This window comes from Porites lutea, chromosome 12 (assembly GCF_958299795.1).
Source record: "Porites lutea chromosome 12, jaPorLute2.1, whole genome shotgun sequence".
Lineage (NCBI taxonomy): Eukaryota > Metazoa > Cnidaria > Anthozoa > Scleractinia > Poritidae > Porites > Porites lutea.
Genome location: NC_133212.1, coordinates 1661290 through 1686811, shown reverse-complemented (window position 1 = coordinate 1686811; position 25522 = coordinate 1661290). Strand labels below are relative to the sequence as shown.

Genomic DNA, 25522 nt, shown 5'->3' with positions numbered 1-25522 from the left:
CCTAGGTAACTGAGTCATAAATTAGGCACCCTTTCATTGTACAGTAGAGTTTTGGTATCCACTGTTATCGGTGTTTAGGTGTTTTTAAGAAGGGCAAGATGAAAGAATTGGGGTGGGGATAACGTGGGGCATGGGGGATGAGGGGGGGGGGGGGGGGGGTTGGGGTACTCAAACTCCCAGAACTTAACCCATTTTCTGCTGCATGAAGCACCTACATGTAGGAGTATAAATTGCTTCTCCCCTGTGAGTGGAATGCTACTCGCTCATAACTCTGTTCAAAGGTTACCTTCAGAAGTTAATGAGTTGCACCTATATATTGCGGTGGAAGAATGATAAGCATGTACAGCTGTAAATTAAGGAGCAAAGTTTGTTATCTAAGGGAGTAATGCCATGTGGTAAAGATAATTAAATACAGAAGGGAGAAGTGGGGAGTGAGGGGGTGATACCCCACTGGGTTCACAGGAAAGTTACTTAATGGCCAGTGACCAGCAATTTCCTAGCTATATTTATTGTCCTACTACCAGTATGACCCCTGGCTACTTTCATAGGAAAAAAAGGAAAGCAAACCGAACCAATAGAATTTCCTAGCTTTTCAAACCCTTACCTATAATTTGCATATATCTTGCAACTTAGTGACAGCCCTGGGTTTAATAAACTGAACACTATCTTTATTTAAGAATTACCTCCTAAATGATAAGCCTTTTTGTTTTTTTGTTTTTGATTTGTTTCCCAGACCTTCAATGGAAACTTTGATCAGAACTCAGTAGAAAAACAGATCTTGTTCAGTGCATTTGTTGCCAGATACTTGCGTTTTGTTGTTGGGTCTTCACAAGGTGGAGCTTGTTTACGAGTAGAAGTCTTCGGCATACCAAGGAGCAGAGGTTTGATATCTTGCAGAAATTGTTCAGTTTTCAAGGAATACAGTTTTTTACCCAGTTGTGGAACCTTCCTTCACATCATTGATATGATCTTTTTTTCTTTTTTGCGACAACATTAGCTCTTGAACCATTATCTTGTTCTTTCTTTTTGAAAAATCTTGTTAAAATACAGTCTTTGCAAGTAATTCACTGTATATGCCTTTCCCCTTGCTCCTTGCCACTAACGACATTTTGCAGGAAAGAGGTCTTCAATTTCACCGCTAAGATTCCATATTGATCATCATTATGTAGATTTGTCTCTGGAACCTAGTCAACAAACAGGGATTTATCAAAGTAGTCATTGTATTCTTTTAGCTATTGTTTACGAATGGCAGAAAAAAGACAAAAGGTCACAAAGTTGTGCAGTAAATGCCATGAATTATCCAAAAAAGTCATTATTAGTGGAATATAATCTTCTTTGTGAAAGGTTTGAACCCAGGAGTCAGTTCAAAAGGTTGAGTTTGATTGTCCGGGTGAACGTAGTCGTGAATAGGACTGTTGTTGTTGACAGTGACTGACGTTTCGACAACCTGTGCGGTAGTCATCTTCAGAGTCAAAGTGAGGTGTATCACGTCAGTTGATGGTATTATACTCTGGTTATTGATCTGATTGGCCAATTATGTCGCGATGTTATTGGTCGTCTGTCAGTTAAGCCGTGATGTTATTGGCTAGAAGACTCGTAATCAGTGATTGGTGCGTATTCTACAAACTACTATCAACGTCTTACTTTAGAAAGCTGGTTTACTAACTTAGAACAAACGCCACTGAATCGTAGCCAACAGTTACCAGGGCCGTACAAACGACTTATTGACGAGATCAATCAAAACTAACTACGAGAGAACAACTGGAGAACTGACAATTTGACTAACAATAGACGACTGTTTAACTGTGACAATAGACGGATCGAAACGCACCAATCACTGATTACGATTACGATTTTTTTTTACTGCACTGCAGACACACTATATGTACAGCTGTACATGCATGTACTTTGAACATTAACAAGTTGATTCAGAAAGGCCTTCCATACCTGATTTTCCTCTGTTTAAGGCTGTGCTCTAAGAAAAATTCTAAGGAGCCCAATGATCTGTAGCTGTGAAATCCAGGGTTCCCAACACATGATTTCCATACAGAAGCTGAGATTTTCTAATTGCCCAAGAATGAAAGTAAGGACCCTGGAGTGGTCTCCAGGAGCTAAGGCCAAGAGCACAACCCTGCAACCCTGCTGCATTTATCTGTAATTTTTATTATTTGTTTTGGTTTTCAGTTCCGAGTAATATTGCCCTTTTCAAGAATACAAGTGAGTCAAGTTCATACACTCAAGCAGGGAAATCCTTCTCTGCTAGCAACGCAGTGGATGGAGATAGGGATAGTCGTGAGGACAAATGTACACACACTCTCCGAGAGAACAATGCTTGGTGGCGAGTAGACCTGGGGCGAGTAGAGCCTGTAGCTGAAGTGAATATAGTCAACAGAGGAGACTGCTGTGGGGACAGGTTAAACGGAGCTGAGATAAGAGTGGGTAGGTAGTCATTGTGGGAGATGCTTTACCTAGTTGTTCAAATTTGTTCCTTGTTCATTTTGAAATATTTCAATTACAGTGTAATATGAGATTACTTTTCCATTGGCTTTTAAGTTAAGATTTCTTAGAAGAAAATTATGTGAAAGTGATCTCTGTCTTTTGTAAAAGTGTACATGTATTTAGTATCAATATCATTTTCTTCCTACATAGTTACATTCATGGAAAGTCAAATTTCCACAGATTCTATTTGAGTGAGCCGATATATAGAGTGTTTTCACATGACGTCACGGCGGCCATATTGGTGTCCCAAAACAATGAAATGGCGGCCATGTTAGTGTCCCAAACCAATCCTCTGGGAGTTGAACTCTTTTCTTATGCAAACGCTTTCTTTTGTTCCAGTAAATTTGCATATATACTGGCCACGTGAGTGAAAACACTCTATATATCAATGTAAAGGTTTTGCAAGTGAGATTGCAGCACTCCCCTGATCTTGAAGCGAGTGCCAAGATCGTTTCTTTGTTACGTTTTAAGCTATTATTGTACATGAATTGTTTTCAAATACTGCAGTTAATGTTACCTCATATTATCTTTTATTCGTTTTGCAAGGAAATGACACGACAAATGGAGGAGCAAACAACCATCTTTGTGCAAATAACATACAAATCCCACAAGGAGGTTCCAAGACATATTCCTGTAGTCCCAAAGCATATGGCAGATATTTGTACATCAGATTGCCTGGCCGTAATGAGTTTTTGACGCTCTGCGAGGTTGAAGTTTATTCCTATCTTAAAACAGAAAGTAAGAGCGCTTTTCTTTCCTCCTGTTTATTTTGTAGGTATATGCATGATGCTTGTGTGTGTATCTTTTGGGCTTTTTTGCCTTTTACTAAACAAGTAATCTGTTTTAAAAATCGTTTTGTATTGTTTACATATAAAAAGTTTCTGTATTTCTTTAATCAATCTGTTCATTTTTCTTTTGTGGTGTTTGCCTAATTTGATACAGTTTGTGATAAATCCTTCTTACCAAGGGAATTCAGTTGTTAACAACAGTTTGAACGGTGTAAACCCCCCCAAAAATGAAGTTTACTAAGATGCATTGTATTTTTCCGTCATTTTACATCAATTCAGTCTTAATATTGTCCATGATAATCAGAAAACCCTGAGAAATATTAAAAGGGGCGTCTTTTGTGTATACTGTATTGTATCTGAGGCAGTATTCAGTGAATATCACTTGATTAAGTATGAGGAAATTCGCGCCCCTTTTGCCGCTAGTTTCTTGGTGAGTTGCGGACGTGTGTCAGCAATCACCAAATGACATAATACAGAAGGCTGAAAAGACACTGACAATACTCAAACCACAACAAGATTATAGCTAACCTACAATATATGTTTTGCAACACCAAGAAAAACTGTTTTTTCCGCCGCTGATCAGGAGTGACGTCCTTCGGCGCTCAGCGTTTGCGCGCTTTTTTGGTTTCGACTCAACATGGTTTTACTTTAAGTTCAGCTGATTGGTTCATTAGCTGGTTTGTCGGCGCCGTTATTGGTGGGAGTATTAGCTTTGGTTTAAATTCATACGACGCTCATTCCACAACAGTGGATAAAGTAAACTGAACAACCTTGCGTCACTGTTTATGAAAAACCAGCGGTCGATCTGAAGCGAGTATTTATTGAGCTTGTAAACTCTCTAATGATCCTCTTGAGATTTCTAACATCTTCAATAACTACTTTTCTTGCGTCGGTGAAAACCTCGCAATTTAACCGAATACTAGTCCCCTTATTATAATCCAAGCTCTTTCTTTTTTGATCCAGTTTCTCCAGCGGAGATTGAGCGTGAGATACTTTTGATCCCCAAAAATAAAACTTACCGTCTCTACTCTTGTCCTATCCGTATTTTAACTGACGCTAGATGCGTTATTTCGGGCCTTCGCTCCATCATTATGACCAAATCTGTGCAAAACGGCGTCTTCCCATCCAAACTGAAAAAAGCGAAAGTTGTTCCTGTGTACCAAAATGACGATAGGCCTGAGCCAGGTAATTGTCGTTCGATATCATTACTGTCTATTTTCAATCGGATATTTGAAAAATTAAAGTACCACCGCCTCAAATCCTTTCGTGGTTAAAACGGTATTCTATTTAAGTCACATTATGGCTTCCGCGAAAAAACATTCCACGCAACATGCCATAATTGATAGTGTTAATGTCATTCAAAACAATACGGACCAAAAATTTTTCACTTGCGGGATCTTTTTAGACTTAAAAAAAAGGCCTTTGATACCGTCGACCATTTAATCTAGCTTCCTGACGGCATCAGAGGAATTATCAATGACCGGTTTGTCTCATACCTTCTTGGTCGTTCATGAGTAACTGAAGTAGGTTTTAACTTATCTACCGAATGTATGAGCTCGTGGTGTCTCACAGGAGTCTGTGCTTGATCCACTGTTATTCTTAATCTATATTAACGACAATATGTTCACAACTCCTCAGCCAAATTCTCATTCTGTCTCGTTGCTGATGACTCGAACTTGCTGTATGCTGCCACTAATTTGAAATCTCCCGAGAAAACCGTCAATAGCGAACGGCCCAAAGTCTCCTACTGGCTCAATGCAAATAAGTTAACGCTCAATGCTAAAAAGTCAAACTATGTTATCTTTCGTCCATATCAACGTAAGTTGAAGTATTCGTTAATATTGAAATGATTGATAACTGTACCCAAATTCCTACTACCCTTGAGTGTAAAGACCATGTTAAATATCTTGGTGTCCTGTTGGACAGCAATTTAAGCCGCATGGAAATTTCATATTAATAATGTTGCATTAAAAGTAAGCAGAACTGTTGGTGTTCTTGCCCGTCTTAGACACTTCGTACCACGTCCTACCCTTTTAAATATTTATCAATCTTTGATATTGCCTTATCTGACATACGGTTTGGTGGCTTGGGGTCAAGCTGCCAAAACCCATTTACAAAAAATTCTCGTGCTATAAAAACGAGTCCCTCGTTTGATGTATTTTTCTGAACCCATAGCACATGCAGTGCCTTTATTTGTTTCCTCAAAAATTCTACCCTTACAAATGTTATATGCTGAAAAAGTATCTTCTATAATGTTTGACGTCTCCTGCTTGAATGTTCCGTCTAACAGCTGTGATTTCTTTGCTAAATCTAATTCAAATCACAAGCATGAGACCAGGTTTTCTTCGTCTGGACATTAAAATCAACTTTAGAGCGCAATACCCAACGAATTCCGTCAGCTCTGTAAGGGAGCTTTTAAAATACATTTTCATGATTTGTTGCTCTCGATAATGGAAACGGAGGATGATTATGTCAGTGAAGTGCCCAATCTGCTGCAAAAAATTGCAAAATCTGTAGCCACGACTTATTACACTAATTATTGATAGGTTCTTTAGTAAATTTGTCTTGTTATTGCATTCTGTAAGACTATTTTGTAACTCTAGCTTATTTATCCGCATATTTTATTTAGTTTACTTCAATAGAATCTTGTTCATAGCTTCTTTTAATTTAATATTTATGACTGCTGTAACCTTTCCACTCCGCCCGCCTAGTCTAGCTCTTGCTATTTGCGGGCGGAGATGGCAAAACGATCAGTGTAAAAATAAAGTATATATATGGTGGGTATGGTGATGGTTATTTTTATAAAACTCCTTGTTAATTCGAGTTGTTTTTCTCTTCCAATCGCGAGCGGGTTGAATTATGAAGTGTTTGTTGTAAATGAGGACAATTCTATGTCACTACTTCAGAAACTCTCATAAAACAAGAACTTCGTTCATAATGTTCTCTTCGTGAATTATTAGCCAATGAGTTTGCAACAAGAGTTCTTTGTAGACGTGGCCCTAACAAAGAATACTACACAGTCCGCGTACAGCTTTTGGAGTAGCATCACGAGCTGTAGATGGTAACCGTAATACACAGACTACATACGAGATTACAAACGAGACGTAGATGCACTCGGCCTAGTTCAATATGGAAGCCATTACTTTTTTATCCCAGGCCTGACATTTGCCTAAATCTTAATGTTTTTTTTTCTAATAAAGCAGAAAGGAACCCAAAATCGCGGCAATAAATTTGTTCTGCGAGTCTAACCTTTTACGTTAAGAGTGATAACATGAAAATATTTTTTCCTCCTTTTTTCCCCTAAACTTAGGTTGTGCATTTGATCCAGTAGGAGTGTCGGATAGTAACGTCATTTCTGATCAGAGGTTTTCAGCTTCGTCATTTGGTAGCGGCAGCAGTGCATCTGATGGCCGATTAAAAGGATCCAATGCCTGGATTCCTGCCACAAACGATGACAACAATGATTTCCTGCAGATCGATCTGGGATCTCTTTACTTTGTTTGTGGAGTAGCAACACAAGGAAATCCAGATGGTAATTCTTGGACAAAAACATACAAGATAAAGACGTCCCTGGATAATGTCTGGAGGACATTCTACTCTGAGGGTGGTTCCGAAAAGGTACATCCTTTTTTGCTGTAGGTGAAGTAATAGCGAAATTATAATCGTGGAGACACTAAGTAATAAAGGATTGTGTTTACCTCTTAACCTCAAGAACCAGGATTTCACATGCCGAAGTTGCTTCCGTTCCTTTCTCTCACTTCCATTCGCTTTCCTCTCTCTTCTCCCGTCTTCACCTTCTTTAGTTTCCTCCTTCTTTTCTTCCTGCCTCCTGCCTTGCTTTCTTTTTCCCCTCGTTACTACAGCCTTCCTTCCTTGGTCTCTTGCTGTTTACATAGGAAACGTTAGGGAAATAAGTAGTAAAATGTGAAAGAAACTGACATGATTTTCCTTTTAACATCCTTTGCCTTTTGTTCTACCGGCGGGAGTCATCGTCAATGTAGTTGCAATCCTCAGAAATATCGTTTTTTTCATGGTTTTTTTTCTCCTGTTAACCGTGAGCGGATAGGGTGAGACTCAGTAGCAGATCCAGGGGAGGGGTCCGGGGGGGGGGGGCTGCCCCCCTTATTTTTAGACCAAACTGAGGCCCGGGGGGCCGAAAAAAAATTTTTTGGAGGCCGTGTTCCCCTATATTGGAAGATCTGGATCCGCCACTTCGACTTAGGCTACGTTAAAAAGGAACCAGACGAATTTTCGACCGGTTGAAGAATTTGACCGGACACGGAACAGTTCAATATTTTCGCTCTCTTGACACGGAACTCACGAAGCAGTTTTAAGAATTTTATTTATTCTCAGTTGTTTTTCCATCTATCCATGCGCAGAACACTCCTTCATCTGAAATTCAGTATGGCGTCTCTCAGCTGAGTTAACACGCATCCATGCAACCACGCCCTTGCTACACAAAAATTTAGATGGTTAGAGGTGTTCACACCTAAACGCACGAATTTGTCTTTCATCAGCATTTTATTAATTTTTTTTAAATTTGCTTTTAGGTATTTACTGGAAATAATGACAAGAACAGCATTGTAAGAAATGAACTATCTGAGCCACTTGCTGCCAAGCTTATTCGTTTTTATCCAGTTACATTTCAAGGAAGCAAAGCATTAAGGGTGGAGGTGTATGGATCTGAGCAAGGTTGGTCTCTTAGTACATACCCAAGTTTCAATAACGGTCTCCAGAGGAGAGATTTTTGGAAGACGTCGGCTTTTCTTTTACGTGTGGACGGACGAAAACGGTTTCGAATTCGGAATACGATGATGTCATACATCATATACGTCTAGCATAACGCATGCTCAATAATAAAGCTATAGTATTTTCATCATTTTAGCGTTTTCGTGTGGACGGGTGACTGCGATTCGAGTATGCTACGTGTGGTTGCGTATTTGTTTGAAAACGGAGGAAAAAATCTCCGTAATGGACGGACGGGACAAAACTATTGCTTTTTTGCCGTTGTCGTCGCTGCTTAGGCTTCCTAATTACCGCCTGACCAATCTTTGTACATCTATGCTTATTTCACGTTGTCTTGTTTCCTCTCTGTTTAGTTTTCTCCTTTACTTTTAATTAGAAAAAGAGTGCTTTTAATAATTGGATTCACTATATTGATTTTGTCCCTCCTCGTTTGTTTCCTTCTTTGTCATTGTAACTAATATGGAACGGATGAAAATTTCAAAAAGAGTTAAAAAACTCAGTAATAATTCATAAAGAGAAAACAAAAGAAATTTGAAAAGTTTAATGAGTGTCTTTAATTATTACAGGAGCACCCAGTGAATGTTTTCTGTGAAATATCTGTTCGGAGAAGCAAAACTTGTCCAGATTTTTTTAGATGACCGTTTCGTTCATGTACAATTTTTGAAGCCTATCTAATAAATTCCCTATGATTTTGTGAAGTTTATTTTTTTCCATTTCACTCCCCAGGTTAAGCCTTTTTTTAGTAGAGAAAGGAAACCTAAAATTTTTGGAACCAAAAATGCAATGCAGAGAAAAATTGTCACTTTCATAAAACTCTAAATTGCAGCTAAAATATTCGGAAAAATATACCGTAGCCCTTGTAATTTTGAAAAGACTTAAGTTGCCCTAGGATTACCGAACAAATAAATCTTTTTAGTGCTACTTAGAATACATTTCTAGAGATCTAAAAGTACTCTGGATAGCCTAAAAAGTGTTCCAATGCATTTAGGAGGAAACCGTCGTTGGGTGCCCCTCTCTTTATACCCGATAAAGACACGGCTAGATAATTGAAACTGCTCGTTTTTTTAAACAGTACATAAAAATTCTTAATAAAAATGCCATATTTCTTGATGTTTTTACAGGTTGCTTTGAATCGTTTAAGAATGAACGATTTCAACCGACCAGCGATTTTACAATTACAGCATCCTCAGAACGTAGTGGTCATATAGCTTCTTATAGTCGCCTTTATGGTACAGACGGTTGGTGCAGCTCTTCAGCATCCCTACCTCAGTACTTACAGGTTGATTTCGGACAAATTGTAACAGTCACAGGCGTGGCCACTCAGGGAGATGCTCGAGGGGACAACTGGGTGACAAATTATTTAATCCGCTACGGATACGATGGTAAAACATGGACTAGTTACGAAACTGGACAGGTAAATTTTCAACATGCATTCATACATCTGTCTGAATTTGCTTAAAGGGACCTCCAGGAGTTTTGCCCAGACATTCACATTTGGGGCTTGTTTCCTTTACGTTTTTTCTTTGTTATAGCATTTTGAATACACAAATCCTCCATCAAGCTGCAGTAGACATAAAATCGGGCTCATCCTCGGTATAAAAACCTGTGAAACTCACGAGTGACGTAAAGCAATGAATACAAAGAAGCCACTGAGAAGTCAACACAATAGAGCCAAGGAAAATAATAACTAGAAAACAAAGAAAACTTCACAGGTTTTTACACCGAGGTTAACCCTAAAAAATAATGTGTTTATAATGCTGTTTACATCTTCCATCACCACCCCCCCCCCAACTCCCCCCGGCCCTACCTGGACCACCACTACCTGCGATCATTTCCCATAATTCTCATGTTCGTGTGATAAAACAATCCTACTTGAAATCAGCGCGCGATAGAATTTTTTTTTTTTTTGGCTGGTTAGTTTTCTAGAGTTCGTTTTGGCCGCCTGGAGCAAAGGCAGCCTGTAAGCTGAAGCTCCGCAATGAACCTTTTTGTACAGTAACTGTCTGTGACTATCTAACGTTGTAAATATTCAAAGGAAATGCAGATTCATTCACATCTATAGCTTTAAACTTTCAAGTAGACTTTAAGTCTTTAACTTTTAAGTAAAACAAAATCGCACAACCTTTTAACTAATGAATGTTGAAATCTTACCTTTTGTCGGACATAATGTCAGTAGACAGATCAAACAGAGAAGATTATTATTTGAAGCTGAAGATTTACTCAGTGCTTAATCCCTGACAACTTTTCTTGTTTGTTCGTTAATTATCGGAACTTTCAAGGAACGGGCCCCTGAACGGACATTTGCAACCCTGCATAGGCTGACTCGTCCCCAGTCACGAGAAGCGTAAACGAAGGGAGCGCAAGGAGTGATGGGAAGGAGAAAAAGGAGAAGGAGCGCTCCCCTCCAGTCGGTTTGGGAATATACCACACAGAATGTAGTCTCTTGTAAATAAAATATTATTTGTGTATCTCCACTTACTTTGTTCTTGATCTACCACTCAGCATTTGACTGGAAACAGCGACAGAAGTACCATTGTTGTCCACTGGTTTGCTCCCCCGTTTGCAGCGCAATATGTCAGAATATTTCCCAAAACATATACTGGTGAAATATGTATGAGAATGGACTTGTTTGGCTGTAAGGATTGTAAGTATAATTTGTTAGAGGGGGATTTTTAAAGAATGAATTAATGGGATACATGTGCTGCCGTATACAGTCAATAATTTATAATAATAATTAAAAATTTATAACGCGCCTTTTCCAGGCAAATATGATCAAAACTGGGTTACAATGCCCTGAATATTAAAAAGGAAAATAAAAGCTCAAATGTACATAGCAATTTAAGTTAAAAAGTAAATTAAGCGTAAACATTTGAATAATCAAACGAGCTTAATCTTGCCAATCTTAGTATCGCACGCAGCCGTTTTTGTCTCGTCACACAACGCTCCTCCCCATCTTGCTTCGTCGGTTAACCAATGAGAACAAGGAATGTGCCTCATTTTGCCCGCTAGCCACATAATAAGTACTTTAGTGCTATTTGGTATGATGCAGCACTTTCTAGCCTGCGCAAAGGAAATGGGATTGAGACATATACTTGCAGACTAACTGCTGTCGCCGAAAACGGCGGAATCTGCATTTAAGAGTGAAGTTTGTATCGTAATGCAAACCTTTTCTCCAGTAGAAAGTGGTTGTAGAGGTTGTCCTACAACGTCGAGTTCAATTTGCAATTTATTTGCACGAGTGTGTTTTTCAAAAAAGTATCAAACGGGCAAAATTCACTGGATCAACATTCGTCCACTAAACATCCCCACAATGCAATTCGATCGACGCAACACCTGAACCCAGTCTCACGCGCAACCTCAATGTGGCCAATAAAGATTTGCGGCACCTGAATGGTTATTAAACAATTCTATTGTTTTTTTTGCCAATCACAATGCTTCATTCACTGATAATTGAATTATATTTCCTTGTTTTTGTACTCTGTTTACTTATAGGCTGTTTACAGTCCTCTATTTTCCCGATCGACCGCTCTGCATTACGGGCGGCCATATATCTTGGATTTGCATCAAATCTACTTTCTCGCCTCCCTCCCCCCACATAAACCCCACACACTCTAAACCCCGGCACGATCTTGAAACTGCATTACTGCTCTCAGCCAATCAGATTCAATGAACCTAATGGAGTGTAAAATTGATTAAATATTTGCTTCTCTCTTTCAGACCAAGTTTCGTTGCCGTTAAACGTTGATCTTGATGATGTTGGTGTGATAGCCAACACTAGTCAATCTGTGACCCTGACCTGTGTGGCTAGTTACAGCCCTCGACAACCCTCTGGGTATAGTTGGAGCAAAGATGGAGCGGGGCTGTCTGACACAACCCCCTCTCTTACCATACCATACAACAATGCCAGTAATATCTACAGTAACTCTTGCGCAAGAAAGCTCACTTCAGCCAGTGGAGTCCAGTGTAATTCAACCTACCAATGCTCTGCATCACTTTCTGGAATACAAGGCAGTTATCTGACCACTGCAAATGTTATAGTGTCCTTAAGTAAGCAAAAATTTGTGCGTACCTTGGGACGCCTTTTCGCTCGTTATCGTGAATGTGAAATTTAATTTGATATACGGGATGACGCAGTTTTCAATAACTAACATTGTTTAAGTTCTTTATAAGAACACGAAAATATTGCATTCCAACAATACATGACTGCAAACGGTACTAGATGAACAAGGAAGTACTTTCTAAAAAATACCTCAACCTTTAACGTATTCTGAGTGGGTAACGTATTTTTAACGCGTTTGTTTATTCGTTGATTTTGTCACTTGCTCAACGGTTTAAGTGCTGGGTTTTAGATGACCTTATAAGTAAGGCTCATTATGAGGCACATTTTTGTTGTTTTCAGAGAAACCAGGCAAGCCAGTTGTTCAAATTAATCCAAGTGACCTTAAAGCAAGATCAGCATTTGTCACATGGCCGTATAATCCTGGAGCGGATGAAGTACCTGTAACTGCCTACAATCTTGAGTATCGAAATAGTACTTTTGCAGAGAATATTTCTTTGGGAGCTGTATTAAGTAAACGGATTATCAACCTCAAGCCATACACAGCCTACAGTGTTAGGTTGATAGCCGACAGTGTCTTAGGAAAGAGTCTATGGAGTAATGTCCAGAATTTTGCAACAAAAACTGCCAGTAAGTGTTGATGCAATTTAGATGCAGTGCTAAGAACAATAATTTAATATAATACGTTCTTGTTCCAAAATCATCGCCACATCGTTTTAGCGGCCCCAGTCAGTCGAGTAATGAAATTTTAACTACTTCTGCTATATCTAATCGATATTTTCATTTTAAAAAATCTGAAGAACTACTACAGATAAAGGTGTGCAAGCAAACGTATTCAGTGATTTTCATGTAGTAATCAGGCGTCCGGTCATGATAGAACTATTCTGACTGAGGATAAATCAATTTAAACTTTCCCTTTTTAGAGCCTGAAGTCGATGTACAGATCGTGAGTGTGACAAAAAAAAATTGACAAAGCGAAGTATTAAATAGGCCATTTTAGAGTTCCCCCTGGCCTCTGTTTCAAAACGAGGGCAGGAACTCAGCCTCATTCTCATGCAAATAAATATCATTTTCACAAGAAAGGTTGTGCACCTAGCCTCATTTTGAAAGTGAGGGTTTTTGGAACTGGGAAGTGGCCTATTGCCTCAGCCATGTGGGCCTCGGCTTTTGTCCGAAAATAACGGGGGCCTGGGCCCCCCGGGTTCCTCCGGCTTAGGCCCCTCCCCCGGAATCGCCACTGTAATGTAGTAACAAGCACAGAGAAACTTCAAATTATGATTGTCTACCTCTGAGATGCCAGCCTTGACAATTAAAGAACGATATCGGGAATAAAAAATAAAATGTTGATTACGACGAGAATTGAACTTACTAGTTCTAGATTGTATCTCACAGCACTTCAACCGATTGAAGTAATTGTTTATATGAAATTCAATCCAGTTTATCCGTAAGTAAAAACTACTTTCTGACTCAACCGTGGAATCTGGCGCTGCTCACAGCAGAGCAGAACTATAGTGGAGTTAACCCTTAAAGCCCTAAGAGTGATCAGCATCAAATTACTCCTTGTAATATCAGTGCTTCATAAAACAGAGTGGTCATGAGAATTACGGACATGATCACACAATATGAATTTGCTTGATATTTTATCAACTTCTCCCCATCTCCGTAGGAAATAAATAGGGTCAACCAATGAGAATTCAAATTTTGATCTTAAGGCTTAAAGGGTTAAAGAGTTTTTAGATGAAATTAAACAGCTTACAAATCGCCTTTTGTGGATTTTTAAATGAATGTATCATTTACCTCTCTCAGTTTCTATGATGCACATTAGATAAAGAACTTGAATTCTTACGTTACAAACGTAACACGATCAAGTGTCACATCCTTGTTTACTCCTTTTTAATGCGGGAATCTTAACTTTATGAATCAACTCGTGAATAGATTCCAGTGTTAAAATGTGGCGGGGTTGAAAGGACGTGAATGGTTAAAAGAGACAATCTTATCGACGGCACTTTCAACTGTGACTGTGAACGACAAACTTTGCAAAACTAAGAAAGACGTTTTCTCTCACTTTAGAAGCCCTACCGCGTACAAACAGTTTGGTGACGTGAGAGAAGTGAAGGGAGGGAAAGATTTCGGAAACTGCCCACCTACCCCTCCCCTAAGCCAACATAACCACTTACTTCGCTCTTACGGCAAAATTTTGGTTTAGGGGAGGGGTAGGTGGGCAGTTTCCTAAAATGTTTAATGATCCAAGATTTCCAGGACTATACTTTCACTGATTTATGCCAATCGTGGCTAGTGAACTTTATGGTATGTATTATTCCTTGTGGAGCGAGGCGCGGATCGCCGAGCAAAGTGAGTTTATAGTCTCGTCGCGCGAGAAGCGCGCGCAGTGTGTGAACCGCGCGTGGGTCCTAGCGAGCTGCAAACTCGCAGCTCTCATCTTGACTTGTAAATATGCTTATTTTAATTTTTATTATTACTGTTGTTATTTTTTATTTTTTCCCTCCTTATTACCAGGGATAAGAACTTGTTATAATACAAGAGAGTCGTTTTATTGTTCGGGTTCCACAGGTTTATTTTTTTATCCGTTGTTTTTTTTCTCTCAGAACCAAGCACGTCACCTCACAACATAAAATCTGAAAAGATGAACGAGACAACTTACACAATAAGTTGGAATCCTCTTCCCAGAAACACAAGTAATGGTAGAGTGATCGCTTACGAAGTAAATCAGACGAAGCTTTCTACTTCACGCACTGCAAGATCCGTGTCCACTCCCTCAGTTCTACATAACACATCCGACACTTTTATCGTTTTAACTGATCTTTTATCGTGCTCTGTTTACAAAGTTGAAGTACGTGCCTACACTTCTGCTGGACCAGGAGTCTTTGGCAGCATGGCCCATGTCATCGTGACCTCAGGTATTTAAATACAGTCGACTCTCTCTTAACGGACACCTCTATAAGACCGACACCTCTGTAAAACGGACACCACGAGTTGGTCCCTGCCTTTCTTTGCTCGCTCTATTTGACTTTCTATAAGACGGACATCTCTCTAAGACGGATAAGTGAAACCACATAAGTGAAACCTCTTCAGCAGTACTTTTAGATGGAACTATTAACTTTTTGTTATTGCTGAGAGGACCATACATGTAGTTGACAGACAAATAGAATGAGGAACTATAATCGGCTTATTGACTTCAGACTAACCAATAGATATAGAAAACTCTCCTATGCACAGACAGAATGATTCAGTAAGAGACTGCGACTCACCTACCAGAAAGAGTCAGAATGACGGATCAGCTAAACTAATAACCTCCTTCAGACTGACTGACTGACAGACTGATTGATTGTCCGACTGATTGACTGACTGACTGACTGACTGACTGACTGACTGACTGACTGACTGACCGGACTGGTTGGAATGTTTTTTCACTCATTTTCATGCTCAAACCTTTATTTTACAAATCTGATGATGCAGACAGACAAGGAAGGGACACCTGCTCGCAACCATGGGACAAACCTTCAAACACAGGTTTGTTAGTTCATTTTTTATAGTTTCCCAATATTAATTGCAATCAAACTAAAAGACGGTTTGTTTTAGGAGGTGAATTTTGGAATATATGTATGCATTATAAGCAACAACCAAGTTCCCAAAATCGTCTCCCTCAGTCCCTTTGAGGGAAGAAGAGAGATGACGTAAGTGTGGGAACAAGGTTGTATTCAGAAATCGCCTATTGAGTCACTGATAGGAACTTTAAACATTTCAGCATCTGTAGTATCATCCGTCGTCTTAGGGATTGCATTGGTCATTTCTCTTGGAGTGAACCTTTACCAATGGCGTGCTCGGGGAATTTCCAAACCAGACAAAAAGTATTCTACCGAAGAATTACAAGTGGAAGCTCACCAAAATGAAGGAGGTATATAGCGTTTGTGTACAATAATGAGTATATACCATAATTAGTCTCGCTTGCTTTAGCAAAGCGAGAATCTTAAAATGCAGTTCGGTTTTTTTTTTCGGTGGGACCTAGTTTGTAGGTCCCGCGTTCCTAGCGAAGACCGTGGAAACTGGGGATAAGAATCGTGACGACTTTCATTGTATGGAAATGAGTCTCGTGATGAGCATGTGGTTTAGTTTTGGGGGATGACTGGAATAACGCGCAATGTTTATCACGTTTAAGTGCTTTTCTTCCATGCAAGAAATCAGACTCTGTCTTTTGCGTTAAAACAGGTTACGTTTCATGCTTATGACATAGTAAGCCGATAAAATCGTAAGTGCAAAACAGACATAACAAAAAGTAAAACTGTAAACTCTCTCTGATCTTATGGTAATTTGGTTCTGACCTTCACGATCACGTGTGAAAAAGTAAATAGAGCTAAACGTGACAGAAAGAATAGTTTTGTAAAGACGTGTTCCGGGTCATGGTAGCGCAGAATCTGGGGATGAAAATCGACACGATGCTCTTAATCTCAGTGAACGCTTCGAAAAACAACGCGCAATAGTCCGAATGTTGTGTTTTGAGACGAAAAATTTGGAAAGATTAATGGATTATACGGTGATGTCGCTTACAAATCCACACACCATTCGTGGTAGACCCACACTAAAAGATGTCGAGCGTTTTCGGAATGGTTCGTTCCACGAATTCTGTCGTTTGAAAGCGTTGATAACTTTGAAAGAAGTGAATATATCAGATGTTGAAACAAGGAAGAATGTTCATGAGCAGAACTTCGATGATGAGGTAAAAAACAACAAGCAAATCGTCGTTAATTTACCTCTCGTGTTCAAGAGCCTGATTCTTTTCCTTTTTTTCATGATGCTGGATACTTAATTGTAACGAACAACTTGATATTTCGTACATCATTAATATTATTGTACAGGCGATGATAAATGTCGAGGAAACAAATCTTGGGCCGATTTTGGAATCTTTGAAACTCAAATGAAATTCAATGAAATTGCCTGATTTGACTAACCTGATCTAGAATTCTTATGTACTTGCGAAATACTGTAGGAAAACGGCATAAAAAAGAATTCAAATTCATTTTCGGCGACCGAAATTTACGGCTTCGAGACAGCACTTCCGTTTGCCGTCCACTTGCTGTCCACCGCAACAGATGATGACGGAAATGACGTAGTAAGGTAAAAGTGTTCAAGATCAGAGCAATAAAAGGAGATGGTAAACCTACACGACTTTTACCTCATGCCAAAATGCTGCTCGTTCCAATAAAGTTTTTTTCGTCTGCTGGGTAGATTATGCTCTGGAAGGTTCTACATTTTGACTGAGTAATGTTATTTTACCCGCATGTTTCACACTGAGAGATCATGACACACATATCGATTTACTGTGGCTATTAGCGGGGAAGAGCGTTGCGTGACGACATTAAAAACGGCTGTGTAGCAGACTATTTTGAAGCATGATGGTGAAGCTTTTTATTACGGCTGAATAAGGGTTCCAATTTTCTCCAAAGTATCTTCTGAATCTGAATAACTAAGCGATTTTCTTTAGCCCATGAATGTAATGTTTTTGTGCAATGCTGTATCACGTTAAGCCCAACTCAATAGTTTTGTTTGGAAAATCTTAAATTATTACGGGTAGTGATTTACAGGTCGTGTGTACTGTTGCAATAAAACGTAATACTGAGTAGAGCGGAGGTACAAGGCAACTGTAATATCATCACGACTGAGCCATTCTTCGGTAGTTCCAACAATGTTACCTCTTGCGTCTTTGGCTGTTCGTTTTGCGACTGGGTAGCGGGAAGCCTTTACACAAGCGAAACCTGCTGCATCGAAGACTGTTGGCATGTACACAACAAATCTTCAGTCTTGAAAGATCTTCACTTCACTTAAAACTCTGTTGTCTTCGCATAGATCTCTAAGATCTTTAAAACTCCCTCCGTAGCTTATGTTTTGATTCTCGAATTAGCAGCGGTCTGTTGCTTTTGCGTTTCCGGTCTCATTCACTTCCGTCACCGAGAGATGCGGTTCACAACGAACTAAGTCACGTGGTACAATTATCCTCCCTTATCCTTTTTTTACTCGCCACTTCGCGCTTCGGTCGCCCTTCAGGCGACGGTCTTCCGTCACCCTTCGGACGACCTGCTGTGCACCAACGAGAATATAGCTTGCGGTTATTGATTTTCAAAATGGCGAACAACAAAGTCGATCTGGATCAGGTAAAGAGCAAAGAAATCCTTTACAGTAGATTCATAGAGATCCCATTGGGCTAATTAATCGTGCTAAGCGACAGGTATAAACATTTTTCAAGGTGAGACTTTAAATAATTTATTTATTTATTCACGCGTAACTCCTCTGGACCCTGTGCAGTAGATTGAAATCATAATTCAACTTTTTCACTTGCTGTCGGTGACTCTGAGGAATTATGACGAACCCCTAGGGAGGACGACTCTGCATATGAAAGGCAAGGGGATGCTCGTCGGAAATTTTGAATTAAACCCCTACAAGAGATCGATCCGGGCGTAGCCCAAGCTTTTTTGACCCCTGAGAGACTATGTTACTGACAACTCAGACAATACACATATTTTTATATTTTTTCACATGCAACCCTAAACAAGACCTTCACGGCTTAATATAATACCGTTTTGCCCAGCACACCGTAAGTGAGACCAAAATCCGAAATTTACACCCCGGCCTAAGCAAGACGACGAGCATCCCAAGCCCTTTTATATGAACAAATGAATGAAAAAAGATAATAATAAACCTTTTCTCTTATGTTTGATGTCTTTGCGCTAGTGCTTTGTAATGACGACAGAACTCCACCTTTCCAACCCCAAGAAAAATATAATAAAACAAAACAAAACAGACTTACATTCCTTTTTCTTCTCAATTTTTATAAGATTCCAACCATTTTCAATCTTAGGCGATGCAGAAGACCCGTCTCCTCAAGTGGAATTGTCTTATATGGAACTGCGGCCTACTGAAATCCAGCAAACGTCAGAATATGGATCTCTAACGAAGAAACCGGAGGGAGATGATGATGCTAAAACGGAACAAGATTATGTTAATGCCGCCTTCCATCGGGAAAACGAAGTATATCAAAATATATAAAGGAACGGAAATGAAATACGTGACAGCTTTGTATGCGAGAAACATGCAGAAGAACCACGGTCTGTTCGAATTCTCACCTAAACTGGCCTGTGAAGTCTGCACATACGTCTGCAACAAACAAACTTTGAACAAGTACAGTGGTGTGTTTTATTAATTTAAGCATGCGTCAAAAGGCATAAATACTTTAAATTTAAGATGGAGATAACCAATATTAACTAATTAGAACTTTTTTTTTTCTTGCGAGTTTTCTCTTTCAAGTAATTATGTACAAGTATAAATGTACGTTTCGATGTATTACTATGACGCTTATAAAGTTACATTGTAACGAACGTTTCAGAAAACATTTTAACTCGTTTCGATCGACGATGAAACACCATCATCAAAAACAAATCACCAAAAACTTTCCTCTACAGCAAAACGGAAAATAGAAAAAAAAGTGTCGTTTTACTAATGCTAAAGCAGGAATAGTTGAAGCGTGATCATGAGCTTTTAAAAATGGCAAATGCTCCTAAATGGACATCTATAGATCCCTTGCATCGCCATTGGAAAAAAACTTTCTGGCCCACTATGAAGTAGCCTATTCCAGGCGTAGTGGACAGTGGACAGTGGATAGTGGATAGTGGATAGTGGACAGTGGCGCGAAATGGGGAACGGAGGAAAACAAACGTGGAAAAGAGTAAGAGGGAGAGAGTAGGAGAACCTTTCGCCCTCTCTCCCTTACCCTGCCCCTTCGCCATTTTTTCTAGTCCACTTTTCTTTGCGTTTTCCCAACTACCTGAAGGTCTGTTACAGGTTAACTACGTCCTTCATTTACAAATGTTTATGGTATATTCCGTATTTATTCGATTAACCGCCCTGGGCGCTTATTAAATTTTTGGACCTTGAGAGTGGGCGCTTATTCGAGCTGGGTGCTTATTCGAGGCTGGGCGCTTATTAAATTTTCGCCATTCTCAGCAAGTGTAGTATGTTAGTTTTGCAACAAAACAATAAATGGTAACAACAAAAAGCGGAGATGTAACAAAGCAAGGTTTCTGTAAAATGCTCTGAAACTTCGTCCGTCTTCGGGAGGGTCTCTTTATTACTTATTATCTCTTATTTGAGTTTGTGTGGGAGGGAGTTGGGTGGGGGTGGGCGCTTATTAACTTTGCTGCCTTTAGCATGGGCGCTTATTCGAGGTGGGCGCTAATTCCAGGTTGGGCGCTTATTCGAATAAATACGGTATTCAACTTGAGCGCCGAGTACTTTTGGCGCTTTGTTATTGATCAGCAGGAACGGATTTGGTAGTACGAACTTTTCAACTTCTTTTAGACAGTGAAACTTTTTTTTTCTTTCTTGTTTTCTTTCTTTTATTTTTTCTTTGTCATTTTCTATTGTACTTTTTAGACTTATTTTTCGATTCTCTCCCCAGTCTCACTCCCCTCTCCCCTCCCACGCCGTGCCCCCTCTGCTCCAGACAAGAGGGAACGACCATTTTGTTTTGCTCCAAACCATTACCTCGACTATTCAGCCTTCTTGGCTAACGCAAAAAGTACGGGCTGCTTTGTGGCCTGAAAGACTTTGCACTGATTGACGTTTTAGTGTCATGGAAACTCTAGCTGTAATACTGAACTGCACATGACAGGTTAAAAGACTGAAAGTTCCTTTCAACGGCGTTTGGAAAGAGAACATCGTCTTTTCCGCCAAAAAAAAAAACAAAAACAAAAACAAACAAAAAAACAAAAAAATAGGGAAACAAAATAGAGTATAATACTAAACCTAAGAAGAACCTTGTAACGAACGAATGGGAACACCTAAAAAGGATAGACAGACTTGAGGACTTTCCTCATCCTGATCCGTAACCTTAGTCCATGAAACTTAGACGCCCAAGCAGGCCTCCAAAACCTTACCTTTGTCTTTGTCAAAAACCGAATACTAGAAGACTGAAAGCCTTAGTCCGCTTTACGTAAGTACCGTGTAGATCTCCAGAAGAATTGTTTGCAGCCGGCCCTCAAAACCCCAAGAGACTTCGCCTGCTGCTGGTCAATATATAGGAAGGCTATTCCAAAGAACTGCTCCAAAAAAACTATTTTTCTTAACATTTGTCTGGGGTAGAGGAATAGCGAGTTTTCTGTTGGTGTTTCTTAATAAGTAATTAGAGATATTGCAACTATCTGCCCTTGCTACGATCTGATATGCACTTAACAAGGCCCCTCAAAGTACTTAAGATATATGACGCATAGTCTGCGATACACCCGCCTCTCACTGCTCTTTGACGAAATGTCCCTGGCGGCAGATAGCGATGAGAGGAAGCTTTATCGCAGGCTCTTGGCATCAAGGCTTTTCTACTATTTACATTGGTAAACCGGTCGCTTCACGGTTTGGGCAAATGGTGAGGAGAATTCAGGACTGATTAATTTTGACTCCGTTCGGTAATCGCGTTTGCCATTTTCCTAACTCAGTTTCGTTTAATGGAAAACGGCCGCGAAAGCCTGAAACTAATATTCAAAAAAGGTTTGAAGGCATGAAATCCGAACTTCCGCCTGGAAGTTTCCAACCAGGAAAATAGGCGATTGCCTTTTCCGACGTTCGTTTGTTTCAGGAATTTGCCACTGAAACGTCGAAAGCAACCCGAAACTGAGTTTATGGTAAGCCTGGCAAAGCACCAAAGAGTCACTCATCTTAGTTTGTTTTAATGGGTCATAGTCATGCAGTAGCTTCATGATTCATACACGTTGTCATACATGTATATGCTCCTCTTGGGGCATCCGCGTAGCTTTTTTTTTCAGTTTTGAGAGCCCGCAAGGGTAAAAACTTCGAAAAGAACTATTTCACCAATACTTAGTCTAAAATATTTTTTATTCTTTAAAATTGCTTCAAGGAAATTAGTTTTTATAAACCAAATGGCATTGATTGGCGATGATTTAATTCGCAAATATCTCTCAAAGCAAAATTTCATTCAGTAATCAGTAATCAGTTTTAGTTTTTAGATTTTGTTCTGTTTATATACCAATTTTTGAGGGAAATCGCCAGTCTGAAACTGAACATGAAAGTATGTGACGCTATCCCGGGGACGCAATAAGTTGTATCTGAAGAAAATGCTGCAATCAATGAGAATAATAGGTTTACTGAAAGATTTAATTTCGACCTGGCTTTTAATCTGCCTTTAAGTAAATTGTTTAAAGCATATCTATCAGTAACACTGGCGTGACGGGCCGTGTAACGCTATTTTTAACCACGGCAATGTCGCGTTTTTTTTGCAAAATTAGAGTTGAACTCAACGTCTTGCGGGCTGCTTAAAATCGTTTGCCCAGGGATTTGTTTCGATTTTCTGATAGATTGGGGCCTAGTTAAGCAGTAGAAAGTCAATTTGCGGGATTTTAGGTTATAGCGCATTGTAAAAATTTGCATTATTTTATCCCTATAATTTTGAACGGTAGAAATTGTCAATAGGGCCTATTTTTAACAATACCTTTTTGGCCACAAAATTATTACAGCTTTCACAAATTTATCGCCTTATAATAAAGAAAGGGTCATAAAAACTATTCGTGTTCTTCAAAGGCTGCCAAATCGTTGTGGTTTGACGTACGAGTCAATGGAATTTGTGTAAAATTTCGCTTTACCGGAAGTGGATTTTAAGCTCTGAACTGGCAAAATGCGTTTTCTCGAATTTTAACAAAAGAACACGTTATTTGGGAAAACTAACTACGGCACGTTTCATTACTCATTAAGGGTTATCGATGAGCCAAATATGAGCGAAATCAAATTTTCAACTTGTGCCGACCGTACCGTGGGTCGATATTTACAGAAAGCCACTCTTAAGCTTCCCAAAGTCATACATCAGATACTACAAGCATTACGCATGCTCTGTAAGGAATACTATCAAATTTCCATGGTTTCGGCGTTTTCCTATGGAAAAGCGAAAATGACTGGAATACAATACGTCAACCTCGTCCCCAGGGAGCTTTTCCCTGGCTCCAAATGATTGACTGTGAACATTTCCTTTAAAGTCATAAATCCAGGCCTGGAAAAAATGGAGAGCGAGCGAAATGAGAGGCAAACTGCGGAGAGCCGACGCCTCATTGGCTTGCTCGCTCGTAACATTTTTGCCGACGGGACAATCGTGAAGGATTACTAGTAATCTTATGACGTGATATTCCATCTCATGATGGCAGTCTAGACTCTTCCCAGAAGGCAGTATGTGATAAACTGTTTCTTTGCTAATTGCCTTTAATAACCTAGGTACCAAGTTCCTGTCTGCCGTCTTCCCAGGCTTTCTCGGCCATTAAACTCGCTCGTAACCACGTGATCCGAAACGCATAGGCTGCGCGGGGATAATGAGGCCTTGGGACTAGGGACTAGGCAATGCAGTATAACCGAGATATCCGTTTGATGTGACGATAAAGAATAACGCTACAAAAGAAATTGTCATGTTATGAGTCTGTACCTGTAGTTCTTGAAGTTGACTCCAGGACGTTTCAGTATGAAGTCCTTGATAATGGAAGAGAAATGACATTCAAGTAGGTGGTGATATATAGCGCAATGCTACTTAAAGTAACAGACAAACGCTAAACTAACTTACAATATCAATCAAACCATATAGGGATTTTAAATAAACGTTATGATCATTACACGTTTCTGGAAAACTGCCCACCTACCTCTCCCCTAAGCCAACATTTTTCCCTAAGTGAGAAGTAAGTGTTAATGTTGACTTGGGGGAGGGGCAGGTAGGCAGTTTCCCAGAAACGTAAAATGATCTCTACAGCGATCATTCGGACGGGCGCAATTACCAAATGAATTAATACAAAAGATTGAAAAGACAATGAATAAAACCCATGCCATAACACAAAGAGAGCCGAAAATGGTTAATTTCCGCAACACCAAGAAGCTGCCAATCCCCCCCACCCCTCCCTCAAAGAATTTTCCGTAGGTACCCCGGATGTAACATACGTCCTAAGAGAAATTTAATACGTTACTGTACCTGTGGCCCCGTGTTGTATGTGATGTCTGAAGTAGCGTCTGATCCTATCGACTGGCTGTACTAGCATCAAGATCAGGATAATTTGCCGGTGAATCAATAAAAAGATATCGTGAATATAGCTGCCGTAAGGCGACTTTTTTTTTTACTGATCAGCGCTAACAATAGACGCACAACTTTATTCTGATTTGAGTCCTCGAGGGTTACAGCAATAAGCAAAATGGTAGACTATTGACCCCAAAGACTCGACTGACATTAGGTCCGATGTACCGTAAATTTGTCGTATTTGATGTGTTGTTGTAGTTTAAACTGAAATACAAGGTGAAAATAAAACTTCAGAAATACTGCGAGCTCAAAAGAAATACAGTAAAGCACTTACATTCCTTTGGCGCAAAACTTCTGACCGCAAAAGAGATACTCCTGACAGGAAACTACTACTTAGGGCTCTTGAAGAAGCAACGTTGAAATAAAAGCTGAACTGAAAATGCTAGAAGGCGATTTAAGTCAAAAACAAAAAATGCAAATAAGGGCTAGGCGCACGTGGTATTCCTAGGGGAGTTAATTTACAGCTAAATTGTTCTTTAGGGCGTTAGATACAATAGTGAATATGTCTGTTTCTAACAGTTCTTTAATCTGAGAAAACAGCTGACACCTCACAGCGTCATCACTGGTTTCCCCGCGAAATGACGTCTGATGAACAACTAAAAAACTTACATACTGATAACGTGTCACTACCCAGATCTGGGTAGTGTTTCTAACTGGCCGAAGCAAATTTCCGTCGCGATACGACCAATAGGAAGCAATATATAGCCACTTCTGGGTAGTTACACGTCATCAGTATGGAATTTCTGCGCTCGTTCCTCAGACATTCATTTCGTTGGAAAACCAGTGGTAGCTTTGTGAAATGTCGGCTGTTTTCTCAGGCTAACAGTCTTTCGGTGGCGAGACTGTTCTGTTATTAAACTGCTGTTTGCTGGAAAATCAATGCCCAAAGAAATAAAGGCGCACTCATCTTTAGTTCATCGAACAACTCAGTGGTTGCGTATGGACTAAGACACCATAAGATTTTTAACTTGCAAAGAAGGGAAACATGGTGTATTATGATTTCCAGCGGCGGCAATGAAAACTGCTCCAGAACATTAAATGCTATATAAAGCTTGATAGCGTAATTTCAAAGAAAAAAAAAAGGACCAGATCGATTAGGGATTTTGGCCTTGTAAATAACAGGAACATTTTCGTAAGCGTAAGGGGTCAAGAGTGAACAAGGATGGTGCAGTCATGGTGAGAGCACTCGCCTGCCACCAATGAGGCGAGGGTCCCAATGCGGGCGTGGACGCCATATATGGGTTGACTTTGTTGTTGGTCCTTTTTTATGGCGCTAAGAGGTTTTTCTCTGGGTACTCCGGTTTTTCCCTCTCC

The 25522-nt window shown here is 39.8% G+C and overlaps 1 protein-coding gene across 1 annotated transcript in view; it reads left to right on the top strand.

Annotated features, from left to right (window-relative positions):
- The window catches only part of LOC140921861 (uncharacterized), a 175558-nt gene that overhangs the window by 20761 nt on the left and 129275 nt on the right, over positions 1-25522 (top strand). Inside the window, exons 9-11 of the mRNA XM_073371860.1 lie at positions 734-881; positions 2185-2439; positions 3046-3237. Coding sequence (XP_073227961.1) covers positions 734-881; positions 2185-2439; positions 3046-3237 — 595 coding nt within the window. The remainder of the gene's footprint in view (positions 1-733; positions 882-2184; positions 2440-3045; positions 3238-25522) is intronic.